General features: G+C 33.8%; 1 protein-coding gene across 2 annotated transcripts in view; it reads left to right on the top strand.

Annotated features, from left to right (window-relative positions):
- LOC133658166 (hypermethylated in cancer 1 protein-like) overlaps positions 1–26,136 on the top strand; it is a 36,019-nt gene extending 9,883 nt beyond the window's left edge. Inside the window, exons 1-2 of one of the 2 annotated variants that reach the window (XM_062059863.1) lie at positions 9,717–9,975; positions 21,850–26,136. In XM_062059863.1, the coding sequence (XP_061915847.1) occupies positions 9,924–9,975; positions 21,850–24,059 (2,262 nt within the window). In that variant the 5' untranslated portion in view covers positions 9,717–9,923 and the 3' untranslated portion in view covers positions 24,060–26,136. Of the gene's footprint in view, positions 1–9,716; positions 9,976–21,849 lie in introns of those variants that run through there. The other variant, XM_062059864.1, reaches the window with a different exon arrangement.
- The last annotated feature ends 342 nt before the right edge of the window (positions 26,137–26,478 follow it).

Here is a 26,478-nt window from a genome sequence, read left to right as displayed (position 1 = left end):
ATACATACTGACTGGTATACACACATAATAAATACTGACTGGTATACACACACAATACATACTGACTGGTATACACACATAATATACTGACTGGTATACACACATAATACATACTGACTGATATACACACACAATACATACTGACTGGTATACACACACAATACATACTGACTGGTATACACACATAATACATACTGACTGATATACACACACAATACATACTGACTGGTATACACACATAATAAATACTGACTGGTATACACACACAATACATACTGACTGGTATACACACATAATATACTGACTGGTATACACACATAATACATACTGACTGGTATACACACACAATACATACTGACTGGTATGCACACATAATACATGCTGACTGATATACACACACAATACATACTGACTGGTATACACACATAATACATACTGACTGGTATACACACACATAATAAATACTGACTGGTATACACACACACATAATAAATACTGACTGGTATACACAAGCTATAGAGATGATAACAGTAGAAAAAACTGCATTTAGTGGAGATAATAATGAGTCATATATTGGAATATGGGATCCATTATTTAAATTTGTTTGAACTATTAAATGAACCTAAAGTATGACTTATTTTATCTTTTTGGTAAATATTGGACACAGTGTGTTGTCAAGTTTATGAGATGTGATGCAAGTGTAAGTCACTGTCACACTATTGTTCTTTTTTGAAATGTTTGAATTTTTTTTTTTTTATAAAAGGCTGTGATGATAATGTCAATGAGGGATTTCTAATCACTGCTATGTTGGAATTGTTATTAATATCGATATCGTTGTTGATATTATTTGACTACTTTTGGATTGTTTTGTGTCATGTTTGTGTGTCCTCTCAATTGCTCTGTTGGTGTTGCTGGGCCGGGTTTGCTTTTGGAACTGGGATTGTATTATTATTGTATTATTTTGTTGGATTGATTAATATTTTTAATTTTTTTTTAAATAGTACAGCCCAAATGACAGCCCCTTTTCCAGCTATAATTATAATAATAATAATAATAATTAGAGATTAAATAAATGCTTTAAAATGTAATATTGGAAATTATCTGTATCGGTTTTTTATTATCGGTATTGTTTTTTTGGTTTTTTTGAAAATAAAATCAACATAAAAAACACAAGATACACTTACAATTAGTGCACCAACCCAAAAAAACCTCCCTCACCCATTCACACTCATTCACACAAAAGGGTTGTTTCTTTCTGTTATCAATATTCTGGTTCCTACATTATATATCAATATATATCAATACAGTCTGCAAGGGATACAGTCCGTAAGCACACATGATTGTGCGTGCTGCTGCTCCACTAATAGTACTAACCTTTAACACTTCATTTTACTCATTTTCATTCATTACTAGTTTCTATGTAACTGTTTTTATATTGTTTTACTTTCTTTTTTATCCAAGAAAATGTTTTTATTTTATTTATCTTATTTTATTTTATTAATTTTTAAAAAAAGGACCTTATCTTCACCATACCTGGTTGTCCAAATTAGGCATAATGTGTTAATTTTACTCAATTTAATTAATTACTAGTTTCTATGTAACTGTTTTTATATTGTTTTACTTTCTTTTTTATTCAAGAAAATCTTTTTATTTTATTTATCTTATTTTATTTTATTAATTAAAAAAAAAAGGACCTTATCTTCACCATACCTGGTTGTCCAAATTAGGCATAATGTGTTAATTTTACTCACTTGAATTAATTACTAGTTTCTATGTAACTGTTTTTATATTGTTTTACTTTCTTTTTTATTCAAGAAAATGTTTTTAATTTATTTATCTTATTTTATTTAATACATTTTTTTTAAAAAGGACCTTATCTTCACCATACCTGGTTGTCCAAATTAGGCATAATAATGTGTTAATTCCACCACTGTATATATCGGTATCGGTAATTAAGAGTTGGACAATATCGGAATATCGGATATCGGCCAAAAAGCCATTATCGGACATCCCTAATAATAATAATAATAATAATTCATCAATATGCACTTATATAATGACATAACAATTTACAACATGTTTTACTTTGCCTGTTGAAGGTCACCAATCTCTGCCAATTTATTGAACCATTTTGACGTCCATCCATCCATCCATCCACTTTCTACCGCTTGTCCCTTTCGGGGTCGCGGGGGGTGCTGGAGCCTATCTCTGATACATGTTTAATTATGGGTAGCAAACTTCACAAATATGTGAAATAATATAAAATGAAATAAAATTAGGGGCTATTAAATTGATTGAACAGATCTGGTTGGAATTAGATGAATTTATACAATTTAGATTTATTAAAGATTTTAGTAAATAGAAGTGATGTGGAGACCAACACAGCGCGGTGGTGTACGTGTACGTTTAAACGCACCGTCTATGTGACAAAGTCCAACCTCTGTGGAAAAATAAAATGCATCCAAAAACTATTTTGGAGCCTGAATTGAAAGTGCGCAGGCTGGAGCTCCATGTCTGGGAGGTTATCAGCAGTTCATCAGGGGAACATGGAAGCCAGAGACAATGCGCTCATCCCCCTTCTAGGCTCTCGGGTGTTGCACCTCACTTCCGTGCAGCAGCAAGCAGCGGCACCTTCAACCGGCTCGGCCGTCCTGAGGAAGAGGAGCCGGCCTTATGAGATTATCAGATGCCGTCGCCATCAAAACAAACGTGGCTCAACGGTCGCGTCGCTAACGAGCCCGGTGGCGGTCCAGTTTGGGTCCTTCCTTGGGGAGCGAGGCTGACGGAGCAGGCTAAATCCCAGGCACAGTCCAGGTTTATGGAGGTCGTGACCTCTGCTAAGTGTGGTGGAAAGCCTAACAAGAGTTTAGCTTCTCGTTTCAAACAAACCACAAGTGCTGGAAAGTGGAATTGAAAACAAAAGCAAACTAATTCATTTTTTGGGGAGTCAGAAAAAACATTTGAAAATGATTAGGAATATTTACTGAACATTTATTCAAGCACAGACTTTTGACTTTTGTTGTGCACTTCAAAAATGTCCTGCATTAAAGATGAAACAGTCTAATAACTCTAATGTTACAACTCTGACCACAATTATTGAGTATTATAATTATGATTGTTTAATATCTAAAAATAATATGGCTATTCGCAGTCTTCATCATAATGACTTCAACATCATAATAATAACATGACGCACATGTGCTGAATTTGGTCTTAAATGAAACCTTTCATCGTTGTATTGATGGTTAGGTTGTAATTATTATATCATATTCTTTGGGCTTAAATCTTACAAGATAAACTTAATATGTGTCAAAGATTAATAACAATATTATTAGTGTTCATAATTACTTATTATGGTTCGTTTTTTGGTATTATTACAAATACATTGAACAGTCAAATAGCTTTTTACATCAAAAATATTTGATGTTACTCTTATGTAACTGCTCATGTGTGTTAATTGTACTGCACACATGAAGCCTGTGAGTTGAAGGTTCAAATCCCGTAGCAAAACATATATGGAAATGGTTATATGGAGATGGTTGTTATAATGTGTATATATATATATATATATATATATATATATATATATATATATATATATATATATATATATATACATATATATATATATTTGTATATAGATATATATATATATATATTTATATATACACACACGTATATATATATATATATATATATATATATATATATATATATTTGTATATACATATATATATATATACATACATATATACACATACATATATACACACATACATATATATTTATATATGTGTGACAATCATTGGTACTTGGTAATATATACATATATACATACGTATATATATATATATATATAAATATATATATATTTGTATATACATATACAGTATTTATACATATATATATATATAAATATATGTATGTATTTATATATACATACATATATATATATATATACATATATATGTATATATATATACATACATATATATATACATACATATATATATGTACATATATATATATATATATATATACATACATATATATATATAATATATATATATTTGTATATACATATATATATATTTATATATACATACATATATATATTTATATATACATACATATATGTATCTATATATACATACATATATATATATACACACATACATATATATTTATATATGTGTGATAATCATTGGTACTTAAAAATATATATACATATATATCTATATATATATGTGTGTGTGTGTATATATATATATATATATATATATATATATATATATATATATATATATATATATATATATATATATATATATATATATACAGAAAAAAAAGATGCTATGCATTGTTATTTTTTAATTAGAAAAAAATAAGTCAGACAGCCGTAGAGTAAATACTGTATTGACTAATATATATATATATATATATATATATATATATATATATATATATATATATATATATATATATATATATATATATATATATATATATATATATATATATATATATATATATATATATATATATATATATATATATATAAGGTGGTTGGGATGTATTTTATTCTGTGTATAGTGCTAACAAATATTATTTGGGCTAAGGTCCCTCAAAGTGAAATTAAACTACCGTAATTTCCGGACTATAAGCCGCACCTGACTATAAGCCGCACCAGCTAAATTTAGGGGAAAACACAGATTGCTCCATATATAAGCCGCACCCGACTATAAGGCGCAGGGTTTTGATGTGTAATTAGCGTAGTATATAGGGGTTCCTGCTACCACGGAGGGGATTGTCGGGACAGAGATGACTGTTTGGGAACGCAAAGCGTCCCATTTATTAACTATAAATCTTTCAATCATTCAATCAAACTTTCACATCTTTGACATGGCGAACAACATTCGTGCAGAGTACAAATAATACAACGGTGCAAAGTAATACAAAGTGCTCGCATGTACGTTATCAAAATAACCAGCCTACCGGTATATGAAAAGTCAGTCTTTAATCATTGTGTCATCGTCTTCCTCCTGCGTACTAAAACCACCGAAATCCTCTTCGTCGGTGTCGGAGAAAAACAGGCCGTAAATAAGCCGCACCCTTGTATAAGCCGCAGGGACCAGAACGAGGGGGAAAAGTAGCGGCTTATAGTGCGGAAATTACGGTACATATATTTATAGATATTTTGTTATTATTGAAAAAAATTGTTTCCATTTTAAAAATAACTCAAACACATAACATTCATAAGGTGTATAAAACAAACAAAAAAAAACTAAAACATAAATGGGAATGTTATTCTTAAAGTTAGAGTTTGTGCTGAAGTCTGCAAGGTCCTACTACTTACTGTCAGGTCCTCCTGTCCCAACCTGCTGTTACCTCAGTCCACCACTAGATGTCACTGTTGGCGTATAAGCTCTCTGGACTGCAGCTTTGCTTTTACACGTCCACTTAAAGACTTTCCTTCTCAATGGAGTACTTTAGTGAACCACTTTCCTTCTCATTGGAGTACTTTAGTACTTTAGTGAACCACTTTCCTTCTCATTGGAGTACTTTAGTGAACCACTTTCCTTCTCATTGGAGTACTTTAGTGAACCACTTTCCTTCTCATTGGAGTACTTTAGTACTTTAGTGAACCACTTTCCTTCTCATTGGAGTACTTTAGTACTTTAGTGAACCACTTTCCTTCTCATTGGAGTACTTTAGTGAACCACTTTCCTTCTCATTGGAGTACTTTAGTACTTTAGTGAACCACTTCCTTTCTCATTGGAGTACTTTAGTGAACCACTTTCCTTCTCATTGGAGTACTTTAGTGAACCACTTTCCTTCTCATTGGAGTACTTTAGTACTTTAGTGAACCACTTTCCTTCTCATTGGAGTACTTTAGTACTTTAGTGAACCACTTTCCTTCTCATTGGAGTACTTTAGTGAACCACTTTCCTTCTCATTGGAGTACTTTAGTACTTTAGTGAACCACTTCCCTTCTCATTGGAGTACTTTAGTGAACCACTTTCCTTCTCATTGGAGTACTTTAGTGAACCACTTTCCTTCTCATTGGAGTACTTTAGTACTTTAGTGAACCACTTTCCTTCTCATTGGAGTACTTTAGTACTTTAGTGAACCACTTTCCTTCTCATTGGAGTACTTTAGGGAGCCACTTTCCTTCTCATTGGAGTACTTTAGTGAGCCAATTTCCTTCTCATTGGAGTACTTTAGTACTTTAGTGAGCCACTTTCCTTCTCTTTGGAGTACTTTAGTGAGCCACTTTCCTTCTCATTGGAGTACTTTAATACTTTAGTGAGCCACTTTCCTTCTCATTGGAGTACTTTAATACTTTAGTGAGCCACTTTCCTTCTCATTGGAGTACTTTAGTGAGCCACTTTCCTTCTCATTGGAGTACTTTAGTACTTTAGTGAGCCACTTTCCTTCTCTTTGGAGTACTTTAGTGAGCCACTTTCCTTCTCATTGGAGTACTTTAGTACTTTAGTGAGCCACTTTCCTTCTCATTGGAGTACTTTAGTGAGCCACTTTCCTTCCCATTGGAGTACTTTAGTACTTTAGTGAGCCACTTTCCTTCTCATTTGAGTACTTTAGTACTTTAGTGAGCCACTTTCCTTCTCATTGGAGTACTTTAGTGAGCCACTTTCCTTCTCATTGGAGTACTTTAGTGAGCCACTTTCCTTCTCATTGGAGTACTTTAGTACTTTAGTGAGCCACTTTCCTTCTCATTGGAGTACTTTAATACTTTAGTGAACCACTTTCCTTCTCATTGGAGTACTTAAATACTTTAATGAGCCACTTTCCTTCTCATTGGAGTACTTTAGTACTTTAGTGAGCCACTTTTCTTCTCATTGGAGTACTTTAGTACTTTAGTGAGCCACTTTTCTTCTCATTGGAGTACTTTAGTACTTTAGTGAGCCACTTTCCTTCTCATTGGAGTACTTTAATACTTTAGTGAGCAAGTTTTCGCCATAAACACAGTAGAAGTTCAAAGTATTGAAGAGGGGACAGAATTGGATGATACAAAGTTTGAGAAGAGAAGAAGTCCAGACATGAGTCCGCCTCCAAGGTATGATGTCATGGTGCTGATGTGGACTATGATGGCACTGTCTATGAGAAGGATATGTTCACCTTTTGTGAAGGATACACACCTTTTGTCAGCTGGTGGAGACATGTTGCATTTATTCAAACATTTACAAGAACCAATAAGTAGCATTTCAATCAGAAGGTTCTGATGTAGATTTTGTCTTATTCTACTAACTACATTCTAGTGATGAGTATATATATATATGTATATTTATATGTATATATATATATATATATATATATATATATATATATATATATATATGTATATTTATATGTATATATATATATTTATATGTATGTATATATATATATACATATATATATATATATATATATATATATATATATATATATATATATATATATATATATATATATATATATATATATATATATATATATCCATTTCCATCCATTTCTACCGCTTATTCCCTTTGGGGTCGCGGGGGGCGCTGGAGCCTATCTCAGCTACAATCGGGCGGAAGGCGGGGTACACCCTGGACAAGTCGCCACCTCATCGCAGGGCCAACACAGATAGACAGACAACATTCACACTCACATTCACACACTAGGGCCAATTTAGTGTTACCAATCAACCTATCCCCAGGTGCATGTCTTTGGAGGTGGGAGGAAGCCGGAGTACCCGGAGGGAACCCACGCAGTCACGGGGAGAACATGCAAACTCCACACAGAAAGATCCCGAGCCCGGGATTGAACCCAGGACTACTCAGGACCTTCGTATTGTGAGGCAGACGCACTAACCCCTCTTCCACCGTGCTGCCCATATATATATATATATATATATATATATATATATATATATATATATATATATATATATATATATATATATATATACATATATATATATATATATATATATATATATATATATATATATATATATATATATATATATATATATATATATATATATATATATATACATATATATATATATATATATATATATATATATATATATATGTATATATATATATGTATATGAAAATATGTACATATATATATACACACATACATATATATATGTATATGAAAATATGTACATATATATATACACACATACATATATATATATGTATATATATGTATATATATATATATATGTATATGAAAATATGTACATATATATATATACACACATATATATATATATATATGTACATACACAGATTTATGTATATGAAAATATGTACATATATATACACACACATATATATATATATATATATATATATATATATATATATATATATATATATATATATATATATATATATATATATATATATATATATATATATATATATATATATACATATATATACATGTACACACATATATATATATATGTACATATATACACATTTATATAAATACGTACACATACACAGACATATGTATAGATAGATAGATGGATAGTACTTTATTGATTTCTTCAGGAGAGTTCTCTCAAGAAAATTAAAAGTAGTGTAATATATATGTGTATATATATATATGTATATATATATGTACATATATATATACATACACAGATATATACACACACAGATATATACACACACATATATATATATACACATTCACAGATACATACATACCCACATGCGCACACACACACACACATATATATATATATATATATATATATATATATATATATATATATATATATATATATATATATATATATATATATATATATATATATATATATATATATATATATATATATATATATATATATATATATATATATATATATATATATATGTGTGTAGCACAAAGCAATAAAAAAGATCTAAATATTTCCAGTACGCTCACCAGATAGTTAAGACACCAAAATAAATATAACACACCTAAATAAATTAAAGAATGAGACTGGGAGTCATTCAAATATAATCAGGGCAATTCATTGATTTTTATTTCAGAATTTTATTTTTTGTATACAGTATATATATATATTTGTATTTGCTTTAAAAACACACACTCGAAAAATAGTGAAGACACCAAAATAAAGAATAAACAAATGATCAATTGGATTGGATTAAATACATTTGTTAATAAATGTATTTGTTTAAATTTAAACAAAAAAAACGTTGTATTTTTCAAATGTTCGACAAACTCATCAAACTGATGACACCAAAATAAAATAAATAAGTAAACTAAACACTGAGATTGCCTTGAATGAAAACCCCATAAGGGCCCATTAGAAATATTTGTGTAAAAAAAACATACATTTTTGTTTTGCAATCCCACAAAGAGTGAAACACGGCACTGCAGTGCAAGAACAAACCGCAGCAAAAACTAATTCTCACGCGTGTAAAAAAAAAAAAAGGCGCTGTCTGTCTCTTTAAGACGATGTGTGGAGAAGTTCAAGTTGGGGTCACTGGAAGTTCCTGCCCTCCGTGTTACCTTTTTAACTTTTTTATTGTAGCCTGACATCACACTGCAGGCCTGCGCTCACATTCTCATGTTGCCTCCACGCTAACACCGCACAGGAAATTACCACAGGGCAAAATAGGAGGAAACTCATGCTTTTCTAAGCGCGTCTCGCTGGTTGTTTTTTTTTTTTTTGGTGTTGCATAGGAGGGGAAGAGAAAGAAAAAAAGGAGGGTTGGAGAAGAGAGAGAGAGAGAGAGAAAAGTGGGTGGGAGGAGAAGGAGGACGGACCTGAGGATCCAGAAGAAGTTGATATCAATTAATAATGGTAAAAAAGAGCTGGTAGACGTGCAGGAAAGCTGGCATGGGTTTGTGGAGGCTGGCAGTTGGGAGGTCAGACATGAGAGCAGCAGCCTGCTGACATGATCATTGAGGCAGACTTGGATGGGATGGCAGCAGACTTAGGGCATGCAGGTAAGAAGACTATCTAATGACCTCCATTTAACCTTATTCTTTCTTATTCTGCCTATTTGCTGCACGCACTTGCATTTCTAGTACTTTTTTACAACTTTTCTTTTACAAAGTCAGAACTTTCTAAGCGGTAATGACTCTTCTATACAGCGAGCAGGGGGGGGGGGGGGATAAAATAAAAAATCTGAGGCGTACACGTGTGATTTATGTGATGTGTTGCCACATTTGCATTGGGGTTGTTGGTAAAAGTTCACAATCGGGGGAAAAAATATATTTTTCAATACTAATGCTCGCAGGCGTGGAATGAGAAAGTGAAAGTCAAGTGTCGGGTAAAGGCAGTTCAAAATAAAAAGATGACTAGTAGACCTTAAAAGTAAAATAACGTCTAAAAAAAGAAGTGGAATCCCGTTTGATTTATTGACTGAAATTTAAAAAAAAAAGTATTTATTTTTTGTAGTTTCCTACTTTTGCTTATAAAAGTTGACAAGCTGAAAATTTGTTTTTTTTTTTACCAATTATTACGTTTTGAATGTAAAAACCTAAAACAACAATGTTTCATCCTTTGATTTGACCTTATTGTCATTATTTAAAAACAACTACAAATATCTTCACTGGTTATTACAAAATAAAAGGTTCCATCCCTTGAGACAATCTATATTATTGTGCATGTAAACATGCTGAATATCATCTTTGTTGATTTTTTAATTATTCTGTGTAAAAAGTCACACAAAGGAATGTTTTGATTCCTTCTTTTCCACACGTCAATAACTAAGTTATTTATTTATTTTTTTATAGTTTCCTACTTTGTTTTTGGTAAAATGGTTTTACTGACTATTACATTTTGAATGTAAAAACCTAAAACAACAATGTTTCATCCTTTGAATTGACCTTATTTTCATTATTTAAAAATAACTACAAATATATTCACCCTTATGTGTTAAAAGCTAAAAGGTTTCCTTTTAACAATCTATATTATTGTGCATGTAAACATGCTGAATATATCTTTGTTGATTTTTAATTATTCTGTGTAAAAAGTTACAAAAAGGAATGTTTTGATTCCTTCTTTTCCACACGTCAATAACTTTAATTATTTTATTTTTTTGTAGTTTCCTACTTTGTTTTTTGTAAAATGTTTTTACCGATTATTACGTTTTGAATGTAAAAACCTCAAACAACAATGTTTCATCCTTTGAATTGACCTTAATTTTATTATTTAAAAATAACTACAAATAGATTCACCCATATGTGTTAAAAGCTGCAAAATAAAAGGTTCCATCCCTTGTAACAATCTATATTATTGTGCATGTAAACATGCTGAATATCATCTTTGTTGATTTTTAATTATTCTGTGTAAAAAGTTACAAAAATGAATGTTTTCATTCCTTCTTTTCCACACGTCAATAACTTTAACTATTTTTTAAAACATTTTTATTTATTTATTTTATAGTTTCCTACTTTGTTTTTATGTAAAATGCTTTCACTGGTTATTACGTTTTGAATGTAAAAACCTAAAACAACAATGTTTTATCCTTTGAATTGGCCTTATTTTCATTATTTAAAATTAATTACAAATATCTTCACTGGTTATTACAAAATAAAAGGTTGCATCCCTTGTAACAATCTATATTATTGTGCATGTAAACATGCTGAATATCATCTTTGTTGATTTTTAATTATTCTGTGTAGAAAGTTACAAAAATGAATGTTTTGATTCCTTCTTTTCCACACGTCAATAACTTTAACTATTTTTTAAAACATTTTTATTTATTTATTTTATAGTTTCCTACTTTGTTTTTGGTGAAATGCTTTCACTGGTTATTACAATTTGAATGTAAAAACCTAAAACAACAATGTTTTATCCTTTGAATTGGCCTTATTTTCATTATTTAAAAATAACTACAAATATCTTCACTGGTTATTATATGTTAAAAGCTACAAAATAAAAGGTTCCATCCCTTGTCAGGGTCTATTGTGCATGTAAACATGCTGAATATGATCTTTGTTGATTTTTAATTATTCTGTGTAAAAAGTTTCCAAAAGGAATGTTTTGATTCCTTCTTTTCCACACACCAATAACTTTAAGTTATTATTATTATTATTATTATATATATATTTTTAAATAGTTTCCTACTTTGTTTTTTGTAAAATGGTTTTACCGATTATTACGTTTTGAATGTAAAAACCTAAAACAAAAATGTTTCATCCTTTGAATTGACCTTATTTTCATTATTTAAAATTAATTACAAATATCTTCACTGGTTATTACAAAATAAAAGGTTCCATCCTTTGTAACAATCTATATTATTGTGCATGTAAACATGCTGAATATATCTTTATTAATTTTTCATTCTTCCATGTAAAAAGTTACAAAAAGGAATGTTTTCATTCCTTCTTTTCCACACGTCAATAACTTTAAAGTTTTTTTATTTGTATTTTTTTATAGTTTCCTACTTGTTTTTTTGTCAAATGTTTTTACCGATTACTACGTTTTGAATGTAAAAACCTAAAACAACAATGTTTCATCCTTTGAATTGACCTTATTGTCATTATTTTGCATGTAAAAGTTGTCACGCTGAAAATATCTTCACCGGTTATTAATCCTTACGTGTTAAAAGCTACAAAATAAAAGGCCTCATCCCTTGTCACGATCCATATTATTTTGCATGTAAACATGTTAAAAATGCTCTTTATTGATTTTTCATTCTCCCACGTGAAAAGTTACAAAAAGGAATGTTTCGATTCCTTCTTTGCCACTCATGCTAAACATAATCTTGACCGATGAATAACCCTTAAATGTAGAACTCTTGAAATAAGAACATTATGAATTGATGATCATTTTCACTTTTATATGACACTTGGTTGGACCTTCTTTGATGATGTGGTTTCTCTGCTGAGACCAAAGCAGCGTGCAGCTCCTTGTGAGACGTGAGAATAGTCATTTCCCTGTCATTTTTATTTATTATTTAATTTGGACTTTTGCGCGATGACAGCAGGGATTTGTCAGCGTGACTTTCCATCGTTGTTGACAAGTCTCATTAGTGGATGAGTATAAGGTTGCCTTTGAGTCCGGCGAGCTGCAAAGTCCTGCGATCGCTGACTTTGTGTGTGTTCAACAAACACGGGAGGAGACCTTTGCTAATATTCCAGCAGAAAACGTCAAGTCGGTGTATTTTACACTTTTGACGCATGTGTTTCGCAAAAGGACGACACCCAATCTGATGTTAGGTGACTTTACCAGAGTGCTAACCCAGTTCCCATCACGATGGTGTGATGATTTATTTGATGCAATCAGACAGGAGTGGTGTGACCTTTTCACCTTTTGCTCCTTCAAACGCACTTCTGGTGGCATGAAAGTGCACTTCTGCAAAGTGGCGGAACGCATTAAAAACATGAGCATGATCAATAGTAATTGGACACACTGTTGACGACATGACAGCATGAAGTGACGACATGACAGCATGAAGTGACGACATGACAGCATGAAGGAAGGTGAAGAGAGGAAGATTGTGCTCCAAGTGCTTTTTGACAATGTGATTTTAATTTGGATATTTAACATAGTAAAGCCTTTTTAAAGTGATATTATTTAAGGACACGTTCTATACCAATCTTGTATTCCGGCATATTTTTTATTTTAATTTGGATATTTAATATAGTAAAATGATATTATTTAAGGACACGTTCTATACCAATCTTGTATTCCAACATATTTTTTATTTTAATTTGGATATTTAATATAGTAAAATGATATTATTTAAGGACACGTTCTATACCAATCTTGTATTCCAACATCTTTTTTATTTTAATTTGGATATTTAATATAGTAAAATGATATTATTTAAGGACACGTTCTATACCAATCTTGTATTCCAACATCTTTTTTATTTTAATTTGGATATTTAATATAGTAAAATGATATTATTTAAGGACACGTTCTATACCAATCTTGTATTCCAACATCTTTTTTATTTTAATTTGGATATTTAATATAGTAAAATGATATTATTTAAGGACACGTTCTATACCAATCTTGTATTCCGGCATATTTTTTATTTTAATTTGGATATTTAATATAGTAAAATGATATTATTTAAGAACACGTTCTATACCAATCTTGTATTCCAACATCTTTTTTATTTTAATTTGGATATTTAATATAGTAAAATGATATTATTTAAGGACACGTTCTATACCAATCTTGTATTCCAACATCTTTTTTATTTTAATTTGGATATTTAATATAGTAAAATGATATTATTTAAGGACACCTTCTATACCAATCTTGTATTCCAACATATTTTTTATTTTAATTTGGATATTTAATATAGTAAAATGATATTATTTAAGGACATGTTCTATACCAATCTTGTATTCCGGCATATTTTTTATTTTAATTTGGATATTTAATATAGTAAAATTATATTATTTAAGGACACGTTCTATACCAATCTTGTATTCCGGCATATTTTTTTTTATATTTTCCTAGATGTCCTACAGAGAAATCTAGAATTAGGTGCAAAGTTTCCAATTTGACTTAGACTTAGAAAAACTTTATTGATCCAGAAGGGAAATTGTTCCACACAATATCTTATCTTTATAATGTATATTTTCTGCTGGATCTACTCTTTATTTATGCTGCCTTTAAATTTTTATTTTTGTATTTTATTTTTTGCTGCAGCTGCTACATATACTGTAATATTGTACATGGTAATTGCAATATATTGTATATATTATATGAAAATATAATATAATATATCAGTATATATTATATACTGTATAATATGTAAATATTACATATATGTTATATTTTATATTGGTACATTTTTAGTCTACTTTTTACCTGCATTATCCTTTCCATCCTTACACTTTCCATCCTTTGTAACTGCGCTACTGTGTGGAACAATTTCCCTGGTGGATCAATAAAGTTTGTCTAAGTCTAATATAATATAATATAATATATCATTATATATTATATACTGTGTATATAATATGTAAATATTACATATATGTTATATTTATATATTGCTACTATGGTACATTTTTAGTCTACTTTATACCTGCATTATCCTTTCCATCCTTTGTAACTGCGCTACTGTGTGGAACAATTTCCCTTGTGGATCAAATAAAGTTTGTCTAAGTCTAAGTTTAGCCACAAAGGATGGAAAGGATAATGCCCACAAGGGCACAAAAAGAGGGCGAACACCTAAAGGTATTAAGTAGACTAAAAATGTACCATAGTAGCAAAATAAATATTTAGACTTAGACTTCCTTTTTATTGTCATTCAAATGTGAACTTTACAGTACAGATAAGAATTTTTTTGTTGTTGCATTAGCTGGTTTTAGTGCAAGATAAATAAATATTTATATATATATATGTAATATTTACATATTATATATACACAGTATATAATATATACTGATATATTATATTATATTAAACTAAGACTTAGACAAACTTTATTGATCCACAAGGTAAATTGTTCCACACTGTAGCGCAGTTACAAAGGATGGAAAGGATCATGCAGGTGTAAAGTAGACAAAAAATGTACCATAGTAGCAATATAAAATATTTAGACTTAAACTTAGACTTCCTTTTTATTGTCGTTCAAATGTGAACTTTACAGTACAAATAAGAACAAAATGTTGTTGCATTATCTCGTTTGTAGTGCAGGATAAAAAAGAAATAAGGTGCAGATATAAATAAATAGATTACTGTACAGATAAATATATTGCACTTTTGCATATGCATCCACGTTTATGGATGTATGTTATATAAATATCATATATTTATATAGCATATTATATATATTATAATATATATAAATATAACATATGTAATATTTACATATTATATATATCAGTATATAATATATACTGATATATTATACTATTATATTACATTACACTTAGACATACTTTATTGATCCACCAGGGAAATTGTTCCACACAGTAGCTCAGTTAAAAAGGGTAAGGATGGAAAGGATAAAGCAGTTATAAAGTAGACAAAACATTTACCATAGTAGCAATATAAAATATAACATATGTAATATTTACATATTATATATACAGTATATAATATATACTGATATATATTTTATTATTATACAATATATAACAATGACCATGTACAATGTTACAGTAGATGTAACCACTGCAGCAACAAAAAAAAGAAAAAAGGGCAGCATAAAATAAAGAGTAACAACATGATATTTTTCTAGAAACATGAATCCAAAGAAAACTGCTGTTTCCGACCATAGTGAGGAAGAAAAAGCAAGCACTAAGCTCAGAGCACTAAGCACAGAGCACTAAGCAGAGAGCACTAAGCACAGAGCACTAAGCAGAGAGCACTAAGCACAGAGTACTAAGCAGAGAGCACTAAGCACAGAGTACTAAGCACAGAGCACTAAGCTCAGAGTACTAAGCAGAGAGTACTAAGCAGAGAGCACTAAGCAGAGAGCACAGAGCACTAAGCAGAGAGCACTAAGCAGAGAGTACTAAGCAGAGAGTACTAAGCAGAGAGTACTAAGCACAGAGCACTAAGCAGAGAGCACTAAGCAGAGAGCACTAAGCAGAGAGTACTAAGCAGAGAGTACTAAGCACAGAGTACTAAGCACAGAGTACTAAGCACAGAGCACTAAGCAGAGAGCACTAAGCACAGAGTACTAAGCACAGAGCACTAAGCAGAGAGCACTAAGCACAGAGTACTAAGCACAGAGCACTAAGCAGAGAGCACTAAGCACAGAGCACTAAGCAGAGAGAACGTTGAGGACAAGAGTTGCCTAAAAGGTGCTTGGCTGGCTCGGTCTCACTGCTCTCTGAGTTTCATGCGACCGCAGGCTGAAATTTATGTTAAAATATGATAGTTCCGTAATGGAAGCCAGAAGAGGAAAGGCTTTAAATGACAGCTTGGGAAATAACGGCGTGTCAAATCCAAATTGTAATTCAACTTTCACATTCTTTAGATAAAAAAAGAATACTTAATGACTTCTTAAAAAGTATTTCTTCTTCTTATTTTTTTACCGACTACTTAAATGTGATTTTTTTAAAACTATGCAATAAAAAAAACAATTTCCTTTCCTCTTTATTTCAAGGACTATACTCCCATAATGCTAAATAATAAAAAAAAAGAGATCATTTTTGTGAGTGACTCTTTTTTTTTTTGCACACAATCTGCAAGTAGTGAGTCACTTTATTTATGTCTCAAAACCTCATCAGAAGTCCCCACAAAACCCAAAAATGGCAGACAATGTATATTTTTGGAAAACTTTTTTCCGCTAAAATGTCGTAAGGGGGGACCCTTACACAAAAATTAAAAAAAAAACGGACTTGCTTCAGCAGCACAATACTGGTGCTGTAGTTGTAGGAGATGTCTCAAAACCTCATCAGGAGTCCTGACTAAACACGAAAATGGCAGAAAATGCATATTTTTAAAAACTTTTTTGCTGAAATGTCGTAAGGGGGGACAAAACACACAAATTTAAAAAAACAGACTTGCTTCAGCAGCACAATACTGGTGCTGTAGTTGTAGGAGATGTCTCAAAACCTCATCAGGAGTCCCGACAATACCTGAAAATGGCAGAAAATGCATATCTTTAAAAAAAAAATTCTCAAAAATGTTGTAAGGGGGGACAAAACACACAATTTAAAAAAACAGACTTGCTTCAGCAGCACAATACTGGTGCTGTAGTTGTAGGAGATGTCTCGAAACGTCATTAGGAGTCCCGTCAAAACCCGAAAATGGCAGAAAATGCATATTTTTAAAAACTTTTTTGCTGAAATGTCGTAAGGGGGGACAAAACACACAAATTAAAAAAAACGGACTTGCTTCAGCAGCACAATACTGGTGCTGTAGTTGTAGGAGATGTCTCAAAACCTCATCAGGAGTCCCCACAAAACCCGAAAATGGCAGAAAAAGCATATTTTTGGAAAACTTTATTTTCGCTAAAATGTCGTAAGGGGGGACAAAACACACACACACAAAAAAACGGACTTGCTTCAGCAGCACAATACTGGTCCTGTAGTTGTAGGAGATGTCTCGAAACATCATCAGGAGTCCTCACAAAACCTGAAAATGGCAGAAAATGCATATTTTTGGAAAACTTTTTTTCGCTAAAATGTCGTATGACTTGTGTCCTATCTGCTATCAGAACAACCCCTAAAAGCAAATAGTTTTTGTCATTAAAAGCGTCCTCAGATGTGTGCTAGAAGGCGACATGTTGCATGCGTGACTTTAGTGAAGCTCTGACATTTTGAGCGTGCTGGAATGTTGCTGCTGGGAGATGAACCAGCATTGCATCATCATGTAAATAGAAAACACTGCAGGACAACCATCAATACTGATCTTTCAACAATGCCATGTAAATAGGAGTTCAGAACACCCCGATTGACCTAATCCTGTTAATTAGTGAAAGTAATGGGAATTGAAACAAATCATTAAAAGAGTGAAAAGTGAAGCTGATGTTCATGTTAATGATGCTTTGCTTTTTGGGTGTGCGTGAAAAAGGGGGCTTCACTTTAAGCCACTGCTCGCCTCCAAAAGACATTTTTCCGGGGTTTTCTCTCACGTTTGGAGGAAGTGAAGGCATGATGGATTTCCCCCCGATGATAAAAGCAGCGTCAGTTAAAGCCGACTGTGGACACGTGGGGAAGACTTCCGCTCGGGGGTTTGATTTGATTAGCAGGACCACAGTTTAGGTTTATTCAAACGCCGTCATAGTTTATTCTCTCTTTTTGAGCACAACAGGAAGTGCAAATGTTTGTCCGCTCATCCAGAAGAACGTTGGTGAGGTCAGAGGTCACCACAGAGAGGGCCTACAAGCTCAACATCTGTTGAAGTTCCAACCACAAACTTTTGATGGGGTTCTTCCACACCAAACTCATCTAAACGTACATACTAAATAGATCAGGCCTGGGCAATTATTTTGACTCGGGGGGGCCAAATTTTGACAAAAAAATGTGTCTGGGGGCCGGTATATCTATCTATATATATGTATATATATATTAGGGCTGCAACTAACGATTAATTTGATAATCGATTAATCTGTCGATTATTACTTCGATTAATAATCGGATAAAAGAGACAAACTACATTTCTATCCTTGCCAGTATTTTATTGAAAAAAAAAGTATACTGGCACCACTTATTTTGATTATTGTTTCTCAGCTGTTTGTACATGTTGCAGTTTATAAATAAAGGTTTATTACATTTTTTTTTTTTTTAAATCAAATTACATTTTTTTTTAAATAAATAAATGGCCTCTGCGCATGCGCACAGCATAGATCCAACGAATCGATGACTAAATTAATCGGCAACCATTTTTATAATAGATTTTAAGCGATTTGTTGTTTCAGCCCTAATATATATATATATGTATATTTATTATTATTATTTTTTTAATCAATTTTTTATTTTTATATATATATATATATATATATATATATATATATATATATATATATATATATATATATATATATATATATATATATATATATATATATATATATATATTAGGGCTGCAACTAACGATTAATTTGATAATCGATTAATCTGTCGATTTTTACTTCGATTAATCGATTAATAATCGGATAAAAGAGACAAACTACATTTCTATCCTTTCCAGTATTTTATTGGGAAAAAAAAGGATACTGGCACCACTTATTTTGATTATTGTTTCTCAGCTGTTTGTACATGTTGCAGTTGATAAATAAAGGTTTATTAAAAAAAATTTTTTTTTAGATACATAAATGGCCTCTGCGCATGCACACAGCATAGATCCAACGAATCGATGACTAAATTAATCGGCAACCATTTTTATAATCGATTTTAATCGATTTGTTGTTGCAGCGCTAATATATATATATGTATATTTATTTTTATTTTTTTTAAATCAATTTTTTTATATATATATATATATATATATATATATATATATATATATATATATATATATATATATATATATATATATATATATTAGGGCTGCAACTAACGATTAATTTGATAATCGATTAATCTGTCGATTTTTACTTCGATTAATAATCGGATAAAAGAGACAAACTACTTTTCTATCCTTTCCAGTATTTTATTGAAAAAAAAAGGATACTGGCACCATACTTATTTTGATTATTGTTTCTCAGCTGTTTGTACATGTTGCAGTTTATAAATAAAGGCTTATTAAAAAATTTTTTTTTTAAATTAAATTACATTTTTTTTTAAATAAATAAATTGCCTCTGCGCATGCGCATAGCATAGATCCAACGAATCGATGACTAAATGAATCGGCAACCATTTTTATAATAGATTTTAAGCAATTTGTTGTTGCAGCCCTAATATATATATATGTATATTTATTATTATTATTTTTTAAATCAATTTTTAGTTTATATATATATATATATATATATATATATATATATATATATATATATATATATATATATATATATATATATATATATATATATATATATATATATATTAGGGCTGCAACTAACGATTCATTTGATAATCGATTAATCTGTCGATTTTTACTTCGATTAATCGATTAATAATCGGATAAAAGAGACAAACTACATTTCTATCCTTTCCAGTATTTTATTGAGAAAAAAAAAAGGATACTGGCACCATACTTATTTTGATTGTTTCTCAGCTGTTTGTACATGTTGCAGTTTATAAATAAAGGTTTATTAAAAAATTTTTTTTTTTAAATTAAATTACTTTTTTTTTAAAATAAATAAATGGCCTCTGCGCATGCGCACAGCATAGATCCAACGAATCGATGACTAAATTAATCGGCAACCATTTTTATAATCGATTTTAATCGATTTGTTGTTGCAGCCCTATTATATATATATGTATATTTATTTTTATTTTTTTAAATAAATTTTTTATATGTATATATATATATGTATATATATATATATATATATATATATATATATATATATATATATATATATATATATATATATATATATATATATATATATATATATATATATGTATATATATATATATATATTAGGGCTGCAACTAACGATTAATTTGATAATCGATTAATCTGTCGATTTTTACTTCGATTAATAATCGGATAAAAGAGACAAACTACATTTCTATCCTTTCCAGTATTTTATTGGAAAAAAAAGGATACTGGCACCATACTTATTTTGATTATTGTTTCTCAGCTGTTTGTACATGTTGCAGTTTATAAATAAAGGCTTATTAAAAAAAAATTTTTTAAAATTAAATTAATTTTTTTTTTAAATAAATAAATTGCCTCTGCGCATAGCATAGATCCAACGAATCGATGACTAAATTAATCGGCAACCATTTTTATAATCGATTTTAATCGATTAGTTGTTGCAGCCCTAATATATATATATATATATATATGTATTTTTTTAATTTTTTTAATCAATTTTTTATTTATATATATATATGTATATATATATATATAAAAAAAAAAAATATATACATATGTATGTATTTATTAATATATATATATATATATATATATGTATTTATAAATATATTTTTGAGCTTCAAGCACACCTGTGAAGTGAAAAGCATTTTAAGGGGACTGCCTATTGAAGCTCATCCAGAGAATGCCAGGAGTGTGCAAAGCAGTAATCAGAGCAAAGGGTGGCTATTTTGAAGAAACTAGAATATAAAACATGTTTTCAGTTATTTCACCTTTTTTGTTAAGTACATAACTCAACCCCTCAACTGTGCAGTGGTAATATTACGTCTCATCAATGCTGTTGGTGCTCACACACCTGAAAATTAAAAACTGAAATCATCATTCCCATAACACAGATACGATTTCATTATGATGCTTTGAGGTGCCGTTACATCTCACCGTGGTCTCTCTTCGTGCAGGTGGCGGACTAAAGACGATGCTGGATGTCATGGAAGTTCCAAGTCATGCGAGGGATCTCCTCCTGCAGCTCAACAGTCAGCGCACCAAAGGCTTCCTGTGCGACGTCATCATCGTGGTGCAGAACGCCCTTTTCAGGGCACACAAGAACATTCTGGCGGCCAGCAGCCTCTACTTGAAGTCTTTGGTGGTCCACGACAATCTCATCAACCTCGACCACGAGATGGTGAGTCCCGGGGTCTTCCGGGTGATTCTGGACTACATCTACACAGGACGCCTCACAGAAGGGGACCCCGCCTCTCCCGCAGAGCCCAACCTGGGCGCCGTCTTGGCCGCGGCCAGCTATCTTCAGCTGCTTGACTTAGTGGCTCTGTGCAAAAAGAAGCTGAAAAGAAACGGCAAGTACCCTCCTCGCACTGGGCCGGCCTTCCTCACCTATGCAAAAATGGGGCCTGGTATGGGTTTAGGCAGTGGAGGTCGGTACAGGGTGTCCACACCTGTCATCCAGCCATGCCCTCCTGGGGGGATTATGAACAGCCACACACCCCGGCCTCCCCCACTCGAGGAGCTGGTTCCCCATCGGCTTGCCATCCATGCTGGTGAGCTGTACGCTCCCACCTCCGCTCAAAGCTCCCACATGTTCCCGTCCATGCAGTCGGTTCTGCCGGCCCAGCTTGGCCTACGTTCAGCGCTTCCGGAGAGAAACTGCTCCCCCAACTATGGCCTTGATCTCTCCAAGAAGAGTCCTAACTCCCAGTCCCAGCACACTCTCTCCCAGTCGCGTGTGGTCAGCAACCACAATGACGAGGAGCGAGATGGGACCCCGAACGGACGCACCAGTCCCACCAACGGAAGAGCCTTCCCCTCGGAAAAAATGGAGACAACAGATCAGGCTCTAACCCCGCCACCATTTCCCCATCACAATCATCCACTCGGTCCCCATCTCCCTCACCTCCATCGTTCCAGATCACAGGGTAGGGAGCGCTACCCGTTCCCCGCAAGCCCGGACACCCCCACTGAAAACGGGGAGTCCGGGAGAGAGGTGGGTAACATCTACCGCTGGGTGAAACATGAGCCTCTGGCATACACAGGTGAAGACGAGGAGGAAGAAGAGGAGGAGGAGGACGGGGGTGAGAATGGAGAGCGGCGACACAATCACAACAAGATTGGCGAGGAAAGCGAGGGCCCGGACGACAAGAGCGGCTCTGGCACTGAGGAGACGGGCAGCAGCGAGGGTCGCCCGTCCCCTTCAGGTCCGATGGGGAGGTTCCACGTGCCGTACGAGCCGGAGAGTTTTGGGGACAACCTGTACGTCTGCATTCCCTGTGACAAGGGCTTTCCAAGCTCAGAGCAGCTCAACGCGCATGTGGAAACGCACACAGAGGAGGAGCTGTACGGTAACTCAGGCGGGGAGCTGGCAAACAGCAACAACAGCAAGAACATCAACAGCAGCACCAATGGCTACGGGGGCTTGAGCAGCGCCAACAGCCTGAACAGCCTGTCCCACCTGGAGACAAAGTCCAGTCAAGCTTTGGCTTCAGGGGCCATAGCGGAGATGATCCGGCCATACCGCTGCTCCTCCTGCGAAAAGTCCTACAAAGACCCCGCCACTCTGCGTCAGCACGAAAAAACCCACTGGCTGACCCGGCCGTACCCCTGCAGCATCTGCGGCAAGAAGTTCACGCAGCGCGGGACCATGACTCGCCACATGCGCAGCCACCTGGGCCTCAAGCCTTTCGCCTGCGACTCCTGCGGGATGCGCTTCACCCGCCAGTACCGCCTCACCGAGCACATGCGCATCCACTCCGGGGAGAAGCCTTACGAGTGCCAAGTGTGCGGAGGGAAGTTTGCCCAGCAGCGCAATCTGATCAGTCACATGAAGATGCACAGCAGCGGGGGCTCCATGGGGGGCCTCGCCACCGAAGGAAAACTGAAGCTGGACTTTGCCGAGGGCATCTACCCACTGAGCAAGTACACGGCGGAGCATCTGGGGCTGAAACAGGAGAAGGCCAACGAGCTCCTCATCCAGGCGCAGCAGCAGCTGGTCGCTGACGCCAAGGCCATGGAGAGCCTCTACCCGCTCTCCAAACTGGCGTCCGAGCACCTCGGAGGCCTCGTCCACGACAAGATGGACGGTCTGTGCCAAGTTCTGCCCCCTCCCCAACAAGCTCTCTCCGAGGCCCGCACCATTGACCGCTACTCGCCCAGCTAATAGCACACAGCCCCACGCCAAGGCCGAGCCCCAGATGCCACACGCAGTATTCTGACACCCGCGCACCTCAGCTGAATCTGCACCCCAGACTGGAGAGACGTCAGTCTGCTGGTGCACGCCAAACTGTGTTGACTGTAAGTGCCTTTTCTACGCATCTAACCTTTGAAGCCTCCTTCCTCAAGGAGCACTGTGCTCTCTCTCCTGTGACCAAGGGACACTCGCTTGACAGAAGCACAGTATTTATGTGTGTGTTTGCAGATATTGAGCCAAAGCAACAAATTGAAAACCAAAAAAAAAAGAAAGAAAGAAAAAAAAAGCTTATTTATTTTTTTGTATGATGAAATCCAAAGAGAAACCTTACCCTTAAGCCTGTGTTTATATAAACAAATGCACATAAAGGACAAGATTCAGGGTTTTTGTCCAGATCTTTTAGCAAATAATAAAGTCAACTATTCTGGACTTTAAAAGAATGGGAAGATCCATCCATCCATCCATCCATCCATCCATCCATCCATCCATCCATCCATCCATCCATCCATTTTCTTCCAGACTTCCCTCTCCCCAGCCACTTCATCCAGCTCCTCCCGGGGGATCCCGGGGCGTTCCCAGGCCAGCCGGGAGACATAGTCTTCCCAACGTGTCCTGGGTCTTCCCCGTGGCCTCCTTCCTACCGGTCAGACATGCCCTAAACACCTCCCTAGGGAGGCGTTTGGAGGGCATCCTGACCAGATGCCCGAACCACCTCATCTGGCTCCTCTCCATGTGAAGGCTTTACTTTGAGCTCCTCCCGGATGACGGAGCTTCTCATCCCTATCTCTAAGGGAGAGACCCGCCACCCGGTGAAGGAAACTCATTTCGTCCGCTTGTACCCATGTGCCCCGTGTGGAGGTGTTCAAGTACCTGGGAGTCTTGTTCACGAGTGGATGGTGAGATGGACAGGCGGCGTCTTCAGTAATACGGACGTCGTATCGATCCGTTGTGGTGAAGAAGGAGCTGAGCCGGAAGGCAAAGCTCTCAATTTACCGGTCGATATACGTTCCCATCCTCACCTATGGTCATGAGCTTTGGGTCATGACCGAAAGGACAAGATCACGGTTACAAGCGGTCGAAATGAATGGGAAGATAATTTGTTGAGGGAGTATTATAGACAACTGTCCAGCTCCTTCCTCGCATTCAAGCATATCTTCAAGTCATTTATAGTAAGAGCAGCATGTTTAGAAAAAAAAACGCATACCGTATTTTTCGGAGTATAAGTCGCACCGGCCGAAAATGCATAATAGAGAAGGGAAAAAACATATATAGGTCGCACTGGAGTAGGAGTCGCATTTTTTGGGGAAATGTATTTGATAAAAGCCAACAGCAAGAATAGACATTTGAAAGACAATTTAAAATGTCTAAAGAATAGTGAACAACAGGCTGAATAAGTGTACGTTATATGAGGCATAAATAACCAACTGGTATGTTAACGTAACATATTATGGTAAGAGTCATTCAAATAACTATAACAGTGGTTCTTAACCTTGTTGGAGGTAGCGAACCCCACCAGTTTCATATGCGCATTCACCCAACCCTTCTTTAGTGAAAAATAAAATGTTTTGTTTTTTTTCAAATTCAAGATAAAGTTATATGTTTTTGGTAACACTTTAGTATGGGGAACATATTCTAAGTAACAAAGACTTAATTTAGAGTTTTTTTGGACTCTTAAGGGAACATATTCTAAGTAACAAAGAGTTAATTTAGAGTTTTTTGGACACTAGGGGAACATATTCTAAGTAACAAAGAGTTAATTTAGAGTTTTTTGGACACTAGGGGAACATATTCTAAGTAACCAAGACTTAATTTAGAGTTTTTTTGGACTCTAGGGGAACATATTCTAAGTAACAAAGACTTAATTTAGAGTTTTTTGGACACTAGGGGAACATATTCTAAGTAACAAAGACTTAATTTAGAGTTATTCGGACACTCGGGGAACATATTCTAAGTAACAAAGACTTAATTTAGAGTTATTTGGACACTAGGGGAACATATTCTAAGTAACAAAGAGTTAATTTAGAGTTTTTTGGACACTAGGGGAACATATTCTAAGTAACAAAGACTTAATTTAGAGTTTTTTGGACACTAGGGGAACATATTCTAAGGAACAAAGACTTAATTTAGAGTTATTTGGTTAGGGTTGGGGTTAGAGGGTTAGGGTTATAATAAGGCCATGCCGAATAAGGCATTAATAAGTACTTAATAATGACTAGTTAAGAGCCAATATGTTACTAATTTACATGTTAATAAGCAACTAATTAATGGTGAATATGTTTCCCATACTAAAGTGTTACCATGTTTTATTACTGGTGCACAAACTGAAGCGTGCATGAACATCACCTTGTTCAAACAACAAAACCAACACAGTGCATAAACTCACAACAAA

This window comes from Entelurus aequoreus, linkage group LG10 (assembly GCF_033978785.1).
Source record: "Entelurus aequoreus isolate RoL-2023_Sb linkage group LG10, RoL_Eaeq_v1.1, whole genome shotgun sequence".
NCBI lineage: Eukaryota > Metazoa > Chordata > Actinopteri > Syngnathiformes > Syngnathidae > Entelurus > Entelurus aequoreus.
This window is presented reverse-complemented; position numbering and strand designations above follow the sequence as displayed.